The following is an 18,539-nucleotide window of genomic DNA, read 5'->3' on the forward strand; positions in this document are numbered from 1 at the left end:
AGTGGTTCATAAAACTTTAATTTCAATTATAAATATAGAGGTACTGTACATACATTGTGCATAGCATTTTATTTGTCTGTCTTGTGGAACCTCATCTTATTCCTGTGTTCAAGTGAGACATCACAATTTATTTTTATCTTAGGTAGTAACAAAAAAATAGCATTCATTTGTTGGATAAGAGGAAGTAGAGATAAAGTATGAGACTATTTTTCTCTATCTTGTTTGTATAATGTGGTACAGAATAAGCAGAGTAGGTAGATAAATGCTTTTTGATGGACTGAAATACAAGATTTCTCTTAGGCATGAACCCAAGGAATCACTTTTTGCTTAAATGTGGAATTTTAACTAGTTTCTTCAAGTGATATTAGGTGACACAGAAAGAGAAAAGAGATTGTATATATGAGTAACCACAATTGGAATTCCCAGATTGATGTTAATTTATATATTGTTTAGTTTCACATAAGGTTTTTAAAAATTTATTGATTTTTAGAGAGAGAAGGGCGGGGGGGCTCAATTTATTCTTCCACTTATTTGTGCATTCATTAGTTGATTCTTGTATGTGCCCTGACTGGGGATCAACCCTGCAACCTTGGTGTATTGGGACAGTGCTCTAACCAACTGGGCTGCCTGGCCAGGGCCCACATAAGTGGTTTTTTTTGTTGTTGTTTTATCATTATGTCACTATTATGTTCTGGCTGAGCAGTTTATACTTAAGTCATTCTATGAATCAAGACTGAAGTAAAAGTAAACTTTTCTCTCTCTCAGTATTTGAAATTGGAAGTATGAAACTGAACACAGATGAGATTCCCCCCCCCATTAGATTAGAGAGACTTCAATATACCTGAATTATTTCAAGTTAATTTGAGAAACATTCTAGTTTTTTATTTTTTTAGCAGATTTATCTCTTTGACTACTATATGAATGAAGTGTCAGTTGTCAATTATTAGATATGCAATCAAGGTCTTTCAGAGATCTTAAAACAGCAATATTATCCTTTAAGATATAAATTTGTCAGTTTTCACATGAACAAAAAGAAACATTTTTGGATTTTTCTGATTGAATATGATAACTTCCAAATCAAATCAAAGCACAAATATAATTAGTCTTTAGATTTTGGTTATTGATGATCTCTTAAATTGGTTCTCTTTGTTCCTCATTAGGGAGAGGAATCAAATGAATCTGCAGAATCTAGCAGTAATTGGGAAAAGCAGGAAAGTATTGTATTGAAATTGCAAAAGGAATTTCCTAACTTTGATAAACAGGTGAGTAGTATACAGAAATTTAATCACTGTGTACTTAATGTTTATATTGCAAAATAGTATTTGAGATATAAAAGCTTTGGATGAGTTTTGCATTTTCCTAATTAAATATTTTCCTTTATTAATATTATAATAATTTTATACGGCTTGTTAATTCTTTACATTGTTATTTACCTTATTTTTGAGAACTGAAGTATCAGCATTATAACCATAATCATAAGAAACGTAACTGTAGTAATTGTGAACATATGTATAAAATGTAAATTATCTAGAAAGCAGTCTACAACCCCAAGTCAGCCGTTTTAGCATTTTTTCATACTCTTTCTTTAAATGTCTCATAAAGAATTTTAAAATGTAATACTGCATTTCATTGTGTTAGTATTCCATAAGCTTTGTTCTGTTTGCCAGATAGTGAAAATACCTTTAGAGTCAGTAAAGACCCATACCAAGCACACCAGTGCTAAAAGGACCACTGTTTGATCACAGATTGTATATAGAAGCACATCATTTGTTTAACATTTAGAATACCTTTCTACTTGCATTTGATTTATTCAGGTATATGTGCAGGAGTACATCTGCTTAATTCTGATGAGCTGAACGCAGAGTCTTACTGCTGCTTTACACATGTTGAAACGACATATTTTGAGGTTGACAGTTTATAAAATCCTAGCTGCATGTTGAAATTTAATTGAGCAAACACATTTTGATCCTCTAACATTCAGAGCACTTCACAGGGAAAATAAAAATGCAAAAAAATGTCAAACTTCCTTCCCTTTGACAACTGTTGTATATTTGTAAAGGTGAAATTATGTACACAGAAAGCATTTGTAAAGCAGCATAAAAACAAGTGTGGAATAAGATGAATTCTACTAAGTTTTCAGGTGATTTTCTTATTTTTAAAAGAGCATAAAAGCTTTCTTTTCTATGAGCTGCTAATTTTAGATTTTTAACAAAAACATCAATAACTTCTTTCTAGGAACTAAGGGATGTACTCAAGGAACATGAATGGATGTACACAGAAGCCTTAGAATCTTTAAAAGTGTTTGCAGAAGATCAAGGTAATTATTCATTCTTTGTTATTATGGAAAATACATACTCCCATTGTATTCTATATTTTAGTATGTATGAAAATAGTAAACCTATTATCTAGTAATTAGAGAATGGGATTGTAAAAGATGTTAGAAATAATAATGTACAAAAAAATTTAAATGACCAGTTCCCAAATGTTTTAGTCTATTCTTTATGACAGTGTAAAATGAAACAATAAGTATCTTTTTCTTTTGGATAATTTTCTTTGATATTTATGGCTACTTGTAAACTACCATGTTTTATTGAGTGCAAAAGAAACTTTTTTTTTTACATTTTAAGAGCTCTCTGAATGGATCTTAATGATTGCTAGTGTCATCACTATAATGTAGAAGCCCTAGCCTAAACTTGCATGGATGTCAAAATACCAATATCAGAAACTTAAAAAATGGGAATCATTGGTGTGGGGGGAAGTCCCTGGTCCCATAGTGGAACACTAACTTTAGGAACCAAATGGTGTGTGAGAAGTAGAGGGGGAAGAGTTGAATCACACATATTTAGTAACATCCTTAAGCAAGAATTAAGTATACCAGCTCTTTATAATTGGCTGTAGGTTTTTCTTGTGTGTGTTTTTGATGATTTTTTTTTTTAAAGAAAGGCTGTACTACAAATGCTTTTGATGGCACAGAGAATGATATGTGTGGAGAAAAGAAAACCACCAATATCACCAATTCTAAATCTGAAAATGGATTGAGAAGAGATAGGTTATGAATGTGAAGAAATTTGAGAAATACCTTAGCCAGTTTATTTTGCTATTTTTTAAATATATGCACAAGAATGAAGGAGTGTGATAATCAATGTGTAAGTCTAAAAGCTCTTTGAGTAGGTAAAACAAAAACATTCTAAATAATAAAGTATTGTGTAAAGATTAATTGGTACATATTTTCTTACTGGTACAATAAATAACTGTACCATCAACCACAGGCATCTTAGAAATCTGTGGAATATGATTCATTAATCAGTGATAAAGTAGTGGTGTCTTTTAATATATTTAAATACTTTTTTAAAGTAATGATAAACTTAGACTAGTTGGACATGGTAAGGGAAAAATTAATTATAACATGGAAGGTTTTAATTTAGGATGAGCCTTGTTTTTGCTATATCCATCAGTGTTGGCATAGGGATGGGCTGCTAAGTAACATCTGGGACATGTTGTGGATATGCAGCTGCCATTTATATTTTTAGGACCTTTGTTAGAAAATGGGAATTTATATTTAACCCACTTTGAAAAAGAAGTTATCACCTATTTTTGAAACTAATTATTTCAACTTATTGTATAACTTCAAATTCTACTTTGGTATTTCTCTTCAGCGTGTATCAAGATTTAACAATAAATTATAGTTGAGTTCTTTGTTCAGAAGGAAAATACACACATTTAAATATTTTTCTTATCTGATTTGAAGTGTTACATCTTTATATTTAATTTATATCTTTGTAACTTAGTTATTTTTGTCTTTCTTTGTACACAGATATGCAATATGCTTCGCGAAGTGAGTTTCCAAATGGAAAAGAAGTTTCTTCAAGAAGTCAAAATTATCCTAAAAATGTAGCTAAAGCAAAACTAAAACAGAAATGTGCCATGAAAGCACAAAATGGTTTTAACAAGAAACGTAAAAAAAATGTATTTAATCCGAAGAGAGTTATTGAAGACTCCGAATATGATTCAGGTTCCGATGCCGGTAGTTCACTAGATGAGGACTATAGTAGTGGTGAAGAAGTGATGGAGGATGGCTATAAAGGTAAAATTCTTCACTTCCTTCAAGATGCTTCAATTGCTGAACTGACTTTGATTCCTCAGTGTTCTCAGAAAAAGGCTCAGAAGATAACAGAACTCCGGCCCTTTAATAGTTGGGAAACTCTGGTAAGGCTACATTCTTTTTCTTTTCCCCTGTGTATGTGTGTGTGTGTGTGTGTGTTTAATTCACAGTACCGTTTATAGCCAATGTGTCTTCAGCCCAGGGAAGCATAGATGGGTGGCCTTATCCTGTGTAGAGTCAAACATTACTTTCATTGTAAGCCAATAGTATTTCAAATAGTGTCATATGACCTAATTTTGAATGAATTAAGGGGTGATTTTCCTGAAAAAACCTAAGCTGATTGGCTGGGCATACTGTCACTCATTCTTTTGCATAGAAACTGGTTCATTTCACTGCAGAAGAAGAAATTAGAGCTTACATTTAGAAAGGAGTTGTTTGCTAGCCTGTTCTGATCTGTTACTGCTGAGACACCATGCAGAAAGCAAGAATGTGGCAGAGATTTTACTACAACTACTTGAAGAGCAGTAGCAACGTCCAGGGGAGCTCCATGATTCAAAATGCCAGCCTAAGTGTTTTATGCTTCACCACAAAAGAAGCAGTTGTTTATTTTCTTTTTCTTTTAAAAGTGACAGCTCAATCTCTAACATGTTTTTCTTGGTTAAACAACGCGGCCATTTTATGGAGTGTAGCAGGCTGCAGCGTTTTTAATTGGAAAGATAGAAAAGTGTGGAAGCCTAGAATTCAAGCGTTAGGTGAAGGGAAGGCATAAGCACTGGTAAGTACACTCTGCATGATCATTTTCTGGAATTTGATTTCCTATAAACAAGTTTTATTCAAAATACCTGTATTTTGAGTTTTATAAATGTCACCAGTCAGCAAATCTTACTCATACAGAGAAATCTAAGAACTCTGTTTTTAAAAATTTGCTTCAACTTTTGTGAGAACATGGGCTTTATAGCATGAATTGTATATAGGCCCTCCCGTGAAAGCATTATGGATTATTTTTTTACAGCTTTAGAAGATACACTGACTCTTGATGCTTTATAAATGTTTAGGAAGTTTTTATTCCCTAACTTAGGGAGTAAAGCTGGTTTTGTGGTTAATTTTATACTTGTGACAAACCTATATGAGCATAAGTTCCCTTGATAAGTGTCTTGAAGTGTTATGGGAGGGTCCCTGAACAATGGTTGTAAAAGCATGTTTTAAAAAATTAAAATACTTGAAACATATAGAAACAAAATTACTACTATTTCACAGCTTTAAAAAAAAGCCATTCGTTTTGCCGAAAGCCTTTGCTCTTCCAGAGAACATCTGTCAAAGCAGGCCCTTTTGAAACGTGTTCAGCTTTGCCTGAGCGATTTATTTGTTAAAGTATTTGCTGAAGGGCTTTCTTGTTCTTTTCTTCCTTTTTTAAATTTCTTTTCATCTTTAATGGTCTCCTGTGTTATTGCAGGGTCCCCGTTGCTCAGGCTTGTTGGGATTCTAACTAAATTAATAAGGAATGTAGTTATCCGCACTAGTGTGTTTAGTCACTGTAACTACTTGCCCAAATATCTTATAGTAACAATAAATTAAACCAGAGTTATAGGTGCCAGATGCTTTTAAAAATATTCAGCAACTTCGCATGTAGAAGGCATATTTCCCTTACTAATTAATTGGCATAGTTTAAATTGGTCTTAACATGAATTTGTAGATTATGTGTTACCTACTTAAACCTTGTACCCTTTCTAAATGTTGAACACAAAGACTATTTTTTGCTAGCTATGCATGTACATGTTGATTATTTTATGTAACATTTAAAAAGTAAACTTGCTACTTGAGTTCAATGAATTCAGGGCTTTGCTGTCCTGAAAAAAGTAGGTAAATGGAGAGGTTTGGGAAATGAACAGTTAAAATTAGCAAGTCATTGTGTATAAGCTTTGAGTTTTAATTAGTTTAGAACTTTAAGCTTCTACTTTCCATTACTTTAGAATTTCGAATATGACTCATTATAGAGCAATTTAATATCTTAAAATTACCAAGGAAAAAGTAGGATATTTTGATAAAAAGTATATAATTTACTCCCTCCCTATTAATCAGAAGTTTGATAATGTAATTGTAAACAGCTTCAAAATGAAACAAAAGAAAAAAACATTTACTTTTGTTTTCATAGCTGCTGTTTTAAGAAATTTCTGTGAGAATTAGTTGAAATTTTAATTATGTTATTCAGTCATACTTAGTGAAAATTACAATGCATTTTACAGGGTGTTGCAAAAGTAAGTTTACAGTTGTGAGTACGGGAAACAGTTTATTCTTATTATTGTATTATTTTCCATATAAACAACTATAAGCCTACTTTTACCCCATCCTGTAATTAAGAACAGCATGCAAAGTCTAGTAAACTCTTAATATTAATGTTGAAGCTTATTTAGTTAGTCTTAAGGATTTGGAATTTGGTCATTTTCTTAATTTTTCAGTTGCACATACATTTTAATTATGACTTTGGTTAAAACTGAAGTCTGTAACACTGGTAGGTTAGTATTTCATTGTCTTATTTTAAAAATAATTTGAATGTGAAAATTATGTTAGCACTGCCTTTTAAAACAAAATTTAAAAAGTTGTACATCATTGTTAGGACTTCCTTTTCTGAGAATTACACTTAAAAAATTAAATAAAAATATCTTAGATATAATAGTCACCCTCATTTTACATGAGGAAAATTTGGTTATTTGACAAAGTCAGTGCATTAGATGAGGTTGTTTATGTTTGCAGCTTTATACCTATTTTGTCCTTTGAATCAAAACTTAAGTATTTGTCAAGTTTCCTTCATAATCATTTTACTTATTTTTCAGCTTAGCAGTAGAGTATGTGCTTATTATAAGAAACCACATCATTAAGTCATGTAGACTTTGGAAATATAGCAAGCCAAAATGTCATTAGTTTTAAAACGTGAACTGTTAATGTGGTAAAATTGGGATTTTTATTGCCAGGTTTCACACATTTGATGGCATTAGTTCACCAACCACTTACTGAATTTATTAGCCTTGTGTAAAGTAGGGTAGAGTTGCTATTATGTCTATACATTGCATCTTTATACTTTATTCATGAGTAATGATTCTTGAAGAGCTCAACCAGAAAACTTCCTGTATACATCTACTTCCTTAACATTTAGATCAGTGTAGATACAATTTTCCTTGATTGTTAACTAAGCAACCCAGGTTGAGTTCATTTTTTTTAGTTTATTTGTGCTCTTTTTTGAGTTGTTCCCATCTACTAGTAACTTAGACCACAGGTGTTCTTTTTTTTTTTTTTTTTTTTTTTGCTTTGTTTTCCCACTAGTTTTGTAAAGTTCTAAATTTTTCACTTAAAGCATTGTGATGCCTGCTGCTTTCTTCCTGATAAGAGTGGCTTCAGTAAATTTGTGTATAAGATTAAGTATTCACTTTGTTTTAATTTTTATAAGTTTGATAAACATTTTTTTTAAATTACAAATTTATTCTGAGTACTTTGTAGGCTGCTGCCGGGTATTTAGAGCAGTGAATGAGATTAGTACTCTGTCCTCAAGACTGTTACTTGTTAGGTGGGGAATTAAATCTACTTGTAAAAAATTTCCCTCTTCCTCTAGAAATTCAAAAAATGTTTGTGCTGTAAGAGTGACACACCGTGGCAAGAGAGAGGTACTTCAGTTTATGGCTATTTTTAAAGGAAAAAAGTTCTTTGAGTGGTGCTTGAGTTTTTCATCAGAGAGATAATAATCAGGGCCATATTGATGTTCTTTTTTTCATGCAATTAAGTACCCAGCAAATAGTAATTACTTTTTGCCTTTTCTTCTCCCTGGAAAAATAGCTTTACTATTTTTTTAAAGAATGACTTGTTTTCCTTGTCTAAAATTGAAACAGTACTTGCAAGAACAGAGGAGAAAGTAAAGTTTAGTCAAAATTCTACCAAAGATACCCACTACTTAATAATTATTTAGCATTCATCTATTTATATACACATTTTTATATTTAATATTATGTAAACAGGATCATATTTCCTATGTCATCAGTAACTTTAGACTTACTAGTAGATCCTGCATTCACAGAGTACTTTGTATTTCTTAAATTTTTTTGGTGAAGCTAAGTAACTTACAGGATTGTTAAATCGTCTTTGTCTTCAGAAAATAGTGCGAGAGCTCGGCCAGGCGTGGCTCAGCGGATGAGCATTGACCTAGGATCCAGACAATCGGGGTTCGATTCCCGGTCAGGGCACATGCCCGGGTTGCTGGCTCCATCCTCAGTTGGGAGCGTGCAGGGGGCAGCCTATCAATGACTCTCTCATCATTGATATTTCTATCTCTCTCCCTCTCCTTTCCTCTCTCTGAAATCAATAAAGATATATTTTTTAAAAAAGAAAGAAAATAGTTTTTATACCTTTCCTTAAGTACCAACACCCCTGTTACCAACCCCCTCCCCCCCCCCCCCCCCACACACACATACTTTGTGAAGATACTATAGAATTACATATTTGGGTTTAAAAAAATTACTTCGATTTTTTTATTATTTATGCATGTATTTAGATTAACAAGTTAAATAATTCTGTAGGCTGTACTGCCCCCAAATCCATATGTATCCCCTTCCCCAACCTCTTTTCCACACTACAGATAACTTCTTTCACTTCTTTTGTCTGATTCTTATCACTTTCATATCTCTAGGTAATGTAAAAAACATAATCGTGTTTTTTTATTTTTCAGTTGCAGGCCTTATCTATTGACATATCATAGGCCTCATAACATTACTGTAGGATTCGCTCTTCTCACTGTCTAGTTCACCTCACGTGTCCATTTCCTATTCCCCAACCCTACCAATACAAGTTAATATGGTAATTTTGGAGATCATTTCTTAGTATCTACATTGTTATGACTATGTAAATGCCTTTCGTAGCTGAGCCATTTCTACATGATTATTTTATTTCCTTGCTCTCCATTTTGTTTTCTCTAGTTATTAGTTGTCTTAGTTTTTCTGTTTGCTTAGTTTTCTGTATACTTATTACTTCAACTCTAAACTCTTCCCCAGCTGTCTAAATTTACCTTCAGTCTTCAGACACTTCCGGTATCCTGTCAGTTTTATATTCTTTAGGAAGTGTCTTTTAGAGTCTCATGACCTGCTCTGAATTAGACTGGTTGTGTTATGGGCCAGCTGATTGGTCAGCTGTGGCCTTGGGATCTCGTTTCCTGACACTCTAACAAATCCTGTTGTCTCTCTTGTGTTGAATCTCTTATTTCTGAATTCATGCATGCCTCTTCGTTTACTCCCTTGGTTTTGTAAATGCTTACTAGGAGGCGGATGAATAATACAGTGGAGCTAGATGACCTGGTTTTGAATCCCAATTTTGACATTTTCTAGTAATTTATATAACTTTAAGCAAATTCTCTTTGTTTCTCTATTTCTTCATCTATAAGTGGGGTATAATTATAGTACTAACCTGTGGGGAAGTCTAAGGATTAAGTAAAGTAAAAGTCCATTTAATTGCCTGGCTCTTAGAAAATGTTAGCTACAGATATCCACAGTGTTTTGCATTGGAAGTATTGTATATACCATCTGTTGTTTTCGGCTTCTCTCCCAATATCAGTTCTAGCCTTATTGTATCAAACTTTTTTTCTCTCTTTTTTAACCCCCTCTGGGCTTTTAAACAGATTTATGGCTGGTTACATTACCCACAGTACCTTGAGACATTTTTCAGCCTCTCTTGTGGTAATTTGGCAAAGTTCTATCCATTGGGATGTAAGCAAAGATATACAGTATTAGGATTTTTGGAAAGTGTCCTTAAAGGATCCCTTTTTCCTGTTGGTTGAGATGTCATTGTGATAATGGGAACCACATATTGAGGATATTGAAGAATAAAGCAGAATTGTTGATTTTGGAACTACTATACCATATCTGAACTGCTTCCTTGGGTTCTCATTTATATGACAGAGAAATACACTTATGTTTTATTTACACTCCTGATGTTTTGGGTTTGCTATCACTCATAACTGAGCCTAATCCTAATAGATTCATCATTCAGTGAAACTTCCTCCTTGAAAATCTATCTACTGATGTTTTACATTTGTGGTCAGGGTAGATCTAAATTCTAAACTAGCAGCAATAATTTGGATCATCTCTAATGTTGGTTGGCTTGTATGGGAGGAGGGGTAGGGAGAGTGGGAAACTCAGACTGTTACACTTCCCCTCATTACCCATACAAGAATTACAGACATAAAAGTTAGAGTAGTACAATGACCCCTATGTGCTCATCACCAGCTTCAGCTTCCAGCTGATGTCTGATCTGGTTTCATCTATATCCTCATCTACTTCCTTCCATCTCTTACTATTTTTAAGCAAATCTCAGACTTCATTTTATCCCTAAAATTTTAAATATATACTCAAAAAAGGTTTTTTTATATTCCTTAAACAAAATCATAGTAACATTGTAACAGCTAATAAAAGTCATCAATAGCTTCGTAATATTAGAAAATATCCATTCAAGTGTCCAAATCTCTAGCTTCTCATAAATGCCATAAATATTTGTTTGATTCTTTTACATTTAGTTAGAATTAGGATCCAAGTAAGGTTCACATACTGAGATTGCTTGATAGGTCTTTGTAACTCTTTTGATCTGTAGGTTCCTCATCCACCTCTCTTTTTCTTTCTTTTCTTGTAACATCATTGTTGAAAAAACTGGATCATTTGTTCTGTAGCTTCCTAGTCTGAACTTTTCTGGTTAAACCTCCTCGGTATAGTTGAACATGAACACATTTTTCTGAACCAGTATTTTCTGCAAAGTTATCATTAGAAGGTTAAATGTTCCCACCAGTACTATTAATGGTTGGTGTTGTGTTCTTTCATCAGGAGATGGTAGTATCTGGTTGTTCCTTTTTTGTAATGTTAGCTTATCTAAGTCTTACTTCTCTAGGTTCTGACCTAATGAATTGATCTTCTGTGAATCAAAACGGTTCTTCCTTATTTCTGGCCTTATTACTCTGAAAGGACTTCCTAGATCCTAGATTATATTAATCTCCTTGTGAAAAAGTGCCCATGAAATTTTTTCTCTTTCTTGTAATACCAGTTGTTACACTTAAAATTATAAACCACATGATGACAGGGACTGTGTCTACATACTAAGTACCTTCACCAGTCAGGGTAGTACTTGCTAAAAATAAGAACATAATAAATGGTAGTTGGTTACAGTTAAAAAGGTTTTTGATGTTTTTGTTTAACTTTCAAGCTCTTAAATTTTCGTTATTTAGGGAGGTACTAGTTATACTGAAAAGAAAAGAGCATGGATTTTGGAATCTTTTACCTTGCTTTGTCACCTGGAAAATCAAAGCTTAGCTTATTCATCCAGAATTGGTGGACTGATCTTGTAATTGCTGTGAGAATTTAATGAATTAGTGGACAAAAGACATCTAGTAGTTTCTAGCACATAAAAAGCACAGAATATATGTTTCTTCTTTATTTTCTGGTTATTGGTGTTGGTTCTCTCACACATATACACATCACAAATACACACATACCACAGTAGGCATGAGATTTTTGTTGTTGTTCTAATGGAACCCTTAAAATCTTCAAGACACTGATTCTCATATATCCTGCTGTTTACATGTAAATCTTTTCTCTAGAAAGCACAAAGTGAGAGATCACATTGTGACTATGAATGTTGTCCTTGTGAAAGTGTAAAGTAGTATGCAAATAACTTTATATTTCACAGTGCCACTTTATGAAGTGGTAGGTTTTTATTTTTTAGCCCTGCAGTACATTAATAACATGGTTTTCTAATAGATTGGAGATTTTATTTCTTACCAATTTATTCTAGGTTAGATATGAAAAATGTTATATATATTATAAACTGCATTTTTATGAAATTATCTTGGAATATCCTGTAAGCATTTACTTTCTATTGCTTGAGATTCTCTGTGAATTTAGAAATAAATTCATAGGGATTATTTAGAGTTGTTAATGTGATTCTTGTTGTAACTTGAAAGAATATGCTAAATAAGATTGACGTGAATCAAAATCATGTGCTTTTATCCTAACAGATGATTTTATTTTTCTTTATTCCATTTTGGATTGTGGAATTTTTCTATTTGCCCAACAAGCTTTCAGACAGCTATTTGGCTATCTAATCCTTTCACTAAAAATATTTTTCATAATGTTCACCAGCATATATTTTTCAACTACCTATATGGAAAATTTTTAATTCTATTACAGCTTTTACATTATGAAGTATTCATTGTGTCCTTTAGAAAAATAAATACAAATACATTTTGAAAGAAATTCTTTGAATATTCAAACAAAACAGGTGTTGTATTGAAATTAATTTTTAGAAAATGTTTTATCAAATTATTGAATTGGTCAATTAACCTGATTCGTGCAGTATCTTTTCAAGTAAAACTCTAAGCTTAAGAGTAAAATATCAACTGACATAATAATTGGAGTTTTGAAAGCTGAGGGATTGTACTAATGATAGGTAGGAGAAAATATGTTGTAGGAAGATTAATCATATTCTAATATGTCATAGTCACAGGAAGTGACGAAAACTGCAAGAGATCAGGTATGCAGTTATTACATTTTTGGTATTACTACCTTTGGTAAAGAAGGTGACTCTGAGATTTTGAAGACAAAACTTGAGACATGAACAATTCAGAGTTTCTCCTATAAGAGAACAGCTACCAGGGTCAAAAGTAACAAGTCTGGAATTGTGCATTTTGGGGAGAAAGATATTTTATGTCAGTGTTACTAAGTTTGAGATCTCAGAATTACCATAGTGAAACATGGGAATTTAAATGTAAACATGGAGAATCAGGTTTTTTAGCACCTAATTAAGGTCATTAGTAAAAGTTTTAATTAAGCTTTTTCCCTCATTAAGAAGTTTATACTGACTTTCTGTTTACTGGAACTGTTAAATTATTTTCTTTTTATGCCATAGTTCACAAAGATGTCCAAAACTAATGGCTTATCAGAAGATTTGATATGGCACTGTAAAACATTGATCCAAGAAAGGGATGTAGTTATAAGGCTTATGAACAAATGTGAAGACATTTCAAATAAATTGACAAAACAAGTTACCATGCTCACTGGAAATGGAGGTGGATGGAACATAGAACAACCCTCCATTCTGAATCAAAGGTAATATTTGATGTAAACACCTGTTCATTATTTCACCACAGTTGTATACAGTTTCTGAGCTTATTTCTATAATATGCCTAGGGAACTTAAAAATGGAAGTGATATAGAAATTATTGTTAAACCCAAGGTTTTTTATAATGGCACATAAATGGTATATGAGTTGGTTTTCATTGATTTCCCCTCTCTTCCCAATCAGGATATTTTACTCCATCATATCATAAATTAGAGAGAGGAAATGTTATGGTCTTTTATAACCTATATTTTCCTTGTCTGATGGCAGATAATGTCATATATAATCACAGAAACTGAAAAGGTGGTTTTAGATACCCCTTTCTATAATTTGGTACTTCAAAAAATCAGCTGCTTAATTGCAGCAATGTAAAAATTTTTGTATTAGCTCAGTATCTTTTTTTATTTTTATTGATTTTTTTTTTTTAGAAGGGGGTTGGGGAAAGAGAGGGAGAAGCATTGGCCCTTTGTTCCACTTAGTTATGCACCCATTGGTTGATTTGTGTATATGCCCTCACCAGGGATCGAACCTGCAACCTTGGCATATTTGGACAACGCTCCAACCTACTGAGCTACACGGCCAGGGCCTATTTTTAATCATTAAAAAAAAAATTTTTAAATGGTTAAAATATCCTCTATCTATGGTTAAATGTTTTAAATGCTTTCAAAAGCCCCGATTTGTAAATATATTTTTTTAGTGTAGAAACACATCAAAAATGAAAAGGACACTTTCATGAAATAGATTATATGAGGAAAGATTATTCCCTCAAACTGTTACTCTCTGTAAATACCTTGTCATAATTCTTGCAAAAAATAATTTATTTCTTACTAAAACTAAATTATTTCTACTAAAACATTAGTCAAGCAGTCAGTACATATTAAGTCAGCATTTTGTAATTGTGAAAACAGCCATTTTGCATGGTGTTGGGATATTGGGATGGGGGAGATTGCTTTGAACTTCCTTTAAAAGTTTATTTATTTTAAGTGGTTTGGGGACTCAGAACTGTTCGGAATACTTCCTTTTTAAAAAATGTGTAAAATTGTTTATGGTGATAATATTTATTGTGGCAAAAACATGGAAACAATCTCAGTTCCAAATATCAGATAATAGAGTGAATTATGGTATATCTATACAGTGCAGTGTTATGCAACTTGAAAAATGAATTACATCTGTTCAGGATATTTCTGATAGGTATTTAATAAGATTAGCAGTAGGGCCCTGGACAGGTGGCTCAGTTGGTTGGAGCATCATCCCGTGCACCGAAAAGGCTGCGGGTTCAATTCCCAGTCAGGGTACATACCTAGGTTGCGGGTTCCATCCCTGGTCAGGGCACATATGGGACGCAACTGATAGATGTTTCTCTCTCCCTTCCTCTCTCTCTCTAAAATCAATAAACATCCTCGAGTGAGGATTTAAAAAAAAAAAAAAAGATTAGCACTAAGGTCTCATTAAAACTAATTGCCTTAGTTGGTGATTTTATTTACTTTTTTGGGTAGTTTTCTAAGTTCATGATCAAAGCATATTTGCTGATCTTGGTTAATTAAAAATCAAGGTATGGTTAATGGCCTTTAATAGTAAGCTACAATCTTTTCTGTGCCCTTCTAGGGTGCTATGGGATGGTGTAGGGAAACGTGATGCAGTTCCCACAAAGAAGCTCTTTTCTCTGTTGCATAGAAAGAACTATGGCCATGTCCGCAAATTCATCTCCTAAAAGTGTAGTTGGAGCTGCTCCTTCTTGTTCTACAGCATTGGATATGGGGAGTTCTTCACTCTACAAGACTTACCCAGTTGAGTCTACTTTATCATAATTTGGAGTTTAAAAAATCAAGTGCTTTATTGCATCACTTAAAAAATTTCTCTCTTAAACCCACATTTACAAAGTCCTGTTATTTGTAAATAGTATGATCAGGTAATAAACTATCCTTTCCATTAGACTGAGGATTTTTTAATGAAATATTTAATAGATGATAAAAGTAGTATCTTTTTAAAGGTTTTTACTTTTGGATCTAGTCCAAAGTGCAGCTTTAAAAACCTGTATAGATAGTCTCTATAGAATATTTATAGATGCACTTTTAGGGGGTGAAATTTGTTGTCTTGGTTTTTGTTTTTAGCCAAGGTTAGAGTTGGACAAACAGTTTTAACTGTTATACTGGTCAAGCATCAAGAAGTCTGTATATTTCTTATTATACAGACATTTCAAGTAGTTTCCTTGTCTTGGGAAAGGATTTATTAATACAAAGGAAAATATTAGACCATGCTGATGAATGAGCTATCATGCTTTTTCTTAACAATTTTTTGTAGCAAAGTTTACTTTGAAGCAAAATTATAGTAACTGTTTATTTTCCTATTACAAGCTTATATGAATTATATAAGAAGGAAAATGCCTTTTAGAGATAAAGGAAATACAGACATGCCGTAACTCCTCATTAAAAATAAGGAGGGAAAAATAAGATTTGCAGGGAAAAATAAGATTTTTCGTATGTATCTCAAAATCATTACATTCATAATCTTTATTTTAAAATGTCAACGCTAAAATTGCCTAAGGTTAAAATACAATATACAGTGAGGGAAAAGGAAAAAAACTCAGTATATCCCCAGTTTTATTCCTACTATAGATATGTAGCCATCTTTCAAACTTTAGAAGTTTATCTAAAATTTATTAAACTTTTTTGCCCAGCCGGTGTGACTCAGTAGTTGAGCGTCGACCCAGGAACCAAGAGGTCACCGGTTCGATTCCCAGTCACAGGGGGTTGTGGGCTTGATCCCCAGTAGGGGGCATGCAGGAGGCAGCTGATTGATGATGTTTCTCTCTCTCTATCCCTCTCCCTTCCTCTCTCTCCAAAAACCAATAAAATAAAAAAAAAATAGAAAATTTATTAAACTGTTTTAACTGAAATGATTTTTCAGTGTTTAATATAAAATATAACATGTGTCTGTCTTTCTGGGCTAAATGTAACAAGGTTCTTTTGATCTTGTTCTCCCTCAACTTGACAGGGTGGTTCCCTATCCTGTTCCTAAACAGTTGCTATGAAGCCATTTGACAATGGTGTGAATGCAGATCTGTACTGCAGGTGTGGTTTAACTAACTCAAAGTACTATAATGTAAATATTTTAGTAGTTTGGGTACTAGTTTTATAGTACACACCAATGTTGTAGCAGTATTTTCAGCAGCCCTGTCACATTTACAGGACATAAACCTTTGGTCAACTAGCATCCTTAATCTGTTTCATACTTCAAACCAGCCTCTCTAGCCCTGTATTTCTCTGCATTTTAAACTCAGATTTAATACATTGTACATATTCATGTTGTTTCTATTTCAGACCTTTCTTGCCTTTCAGAAATAATTCAATACTAGTTGCTCTGATAAGAGATTTAAACCCAATTTAATTTTTACTCTTAGAAGAAATCTTTAGTAATTCTGGACGGACTCCCCCCCCCCCCCCCCAATAAAACAAGTAACTTCAAAATGATATGCTGCCTCATTTATTTTCATTGTATTAGAAAATCTTAAAATCATCTTTTTTCTTAGTGGGAGATAAGAAGACCTTAAAGACATTTTATTCCCTTATTGAGAAAAGAGCACTTAACTAATTGGAAGGCCTGGGCTGTAATTCTTATCATTTGGGTAACCCTGGCAAATTACATATGTGTCCTACATATGCAGACATGAGAAAACTGTAGAATGTCGAAATAAATGGAAAGTATGATTGTATGGTATTGAAATACTAGAACACCCCTAGAGAAAGAACACAGCTGCCCGGTTTTAAAAATGTCACATGAATTAAATTTAAAAGGCCTTTGTCAAAACTGCATTTTTCATTGATCCTTTTACATTCTGAAGAAAGAATCTGTGATAGGCATTACTGTTGTGATATTAAGCAACAGAAAGTTACTTGTAATTTAGATAAACTTAGCAGAGGAGCAAATATACACACACAAATACTTATATTTTTAAAACAAATCTTTCAAAGCTATTTAATGTCCTGATCAAAACAGCTACTCAGAGCTCCATTGTGATTGTGAATGAAACAATTTTATTTGAATGAAAAATTCTTTGTAGTTGATTCTTCTCAAAATATCCTCATCACTTTTTAAAGTTTTATGTGTAGTGAAGAAAATTTAAAAGACTTGGTTCTCAACATGTGTTGGTAATGAAGAAATTCAGTAACTTCTGTTTATTTGTTAAGAATATTTCTTGGCTCTTTGTGATTTACATTGGGATAGTCTGTGTTGGCCCTCAAATGCATTTGTAAGTGGTATAATATGCCTACCTCATCACATTCACCATTTTCATGGAGTATATGTGGGATGACTTAAGCATTGTGCAGGATTCAAAACTAAGAGAGACCTCAGTGTTGACCAGAATGGGTGGGTCAGAGAGAGGGAGAGAAAGGGAACTCCTTCATGTTTGCTGTTTAGTGGCTAGGGGCTGAGCACTGGATAGGTCCCGGATTGGATACCCGCTCTGCCAGTGCACACATGGATTTGGTTAGCTATATGACCTTGGACAAGTTACTTAAATTCACTGAGTTCCAGAGAACTTCTCGTCTGTGAAATCAGGATGATAATAGTATCTACTTTATAAATGTAGATGAAATGAAGTAATAATGCATTAAAGCCCATAACAAAGTGTCTGAAATGTTGTGAACATTCCAATATTAGCATTTATTCTTGCCACTACTGTAGTAGAATTCATTTGGATCTGGAAGTTAAAATATCTTTGATTATAGGTTGTATTTATTAATACTTTTGTAGTGGCATAGAAAAAGTATTTTGTCCAAAAAGCAATGAACTTTAAAATGAACTGTAAAGATTTGAGCAATACTGCTGATTTTCCCCCCTACCCATACTTTTCATTTTTTCAAATGGGAAATGTTTTATGGATTGTATACCCCACTGTTGAAACATAGATTCTGTCCTACGTCTTTTTCTCCTGTTCTAATTAAAGTGCCTTGATTTCAGAATCTGACCCCTTAACTATTTATTATGCCATACTTATGTTTAGACCCCTTCCCTGTGGACAGATAGGATGTGTGTAACAGGAAATTAAGGAGACAAGACAAAAAGCTGGAAATGGGAGGCATGGCCTTGCCCCAGGTTTTCATATCAGATGGGTTGTATGCTGTCCTAATGAGAATGAGAAAAACTTCCAAGTGACATAGACTTCCTGTGTTAAAACCTTAGCCATACACTTTGTAGCTATGCAACCTCAGGCAAATTACTGAGCCTCAGGTTTTTTCATCTGTTATAATGATATTAACTATTTTTATAGGATGTTAAAAGATTAAGTGAGGAAATGTTT

General features: G+C 33.1%; 1 protein-coding gene across 5 annotated transcripts in view; it reads left to right on the top strand.

Moving 5' to 3' along the window:
- Positions 1-18,539, top strand: part of SMARCAD1 (SNF2 related chromatin remodeling ATPase with DExD box 1) — an 80,581-nt gene that overhangs the window by 40,707 nt on the left and 21,335 nt on the right. For 4 of the 5 annotated variants that reach the window (XM_081160296.1, XM_081160297.1, XM_081160295.1 and 1 more), the window contains 4 exons: positions 1,161-1,262; positions 2,236-2,317; positions 3,815-4,206; positions 13,028-13,227. In XM_081160296.1, coding sequence (XP_081016422.1) covers positions 1,161-1,262; positions 2,236-2,317; positions 3,815-4,206; positions 13,028-13,227 — 776 coding nt within the window. Of the gene's footprint in view, positions 1-1,160; positions 1,263-2,235; positions 2,318-3,814; positions 4,207-4,787; positions 4,878-13,027; positions 13,228-18,539 lie in introns of those variants that run through there. The other variant, XM_081160299.1, reaches the window with a different exon arrangement.

This window comes from Miniopterus schreibersii (assembly GCF_964146895.1).
Source record: "Miniopterus schreibersii genome assembly, chromosome: 1".
NCBI lineage: Eukaryota > Metazoa > Chordata > Mammalia > Chiroptera > Miniopteridae > Miniopterus > Miniopterus schreibersii.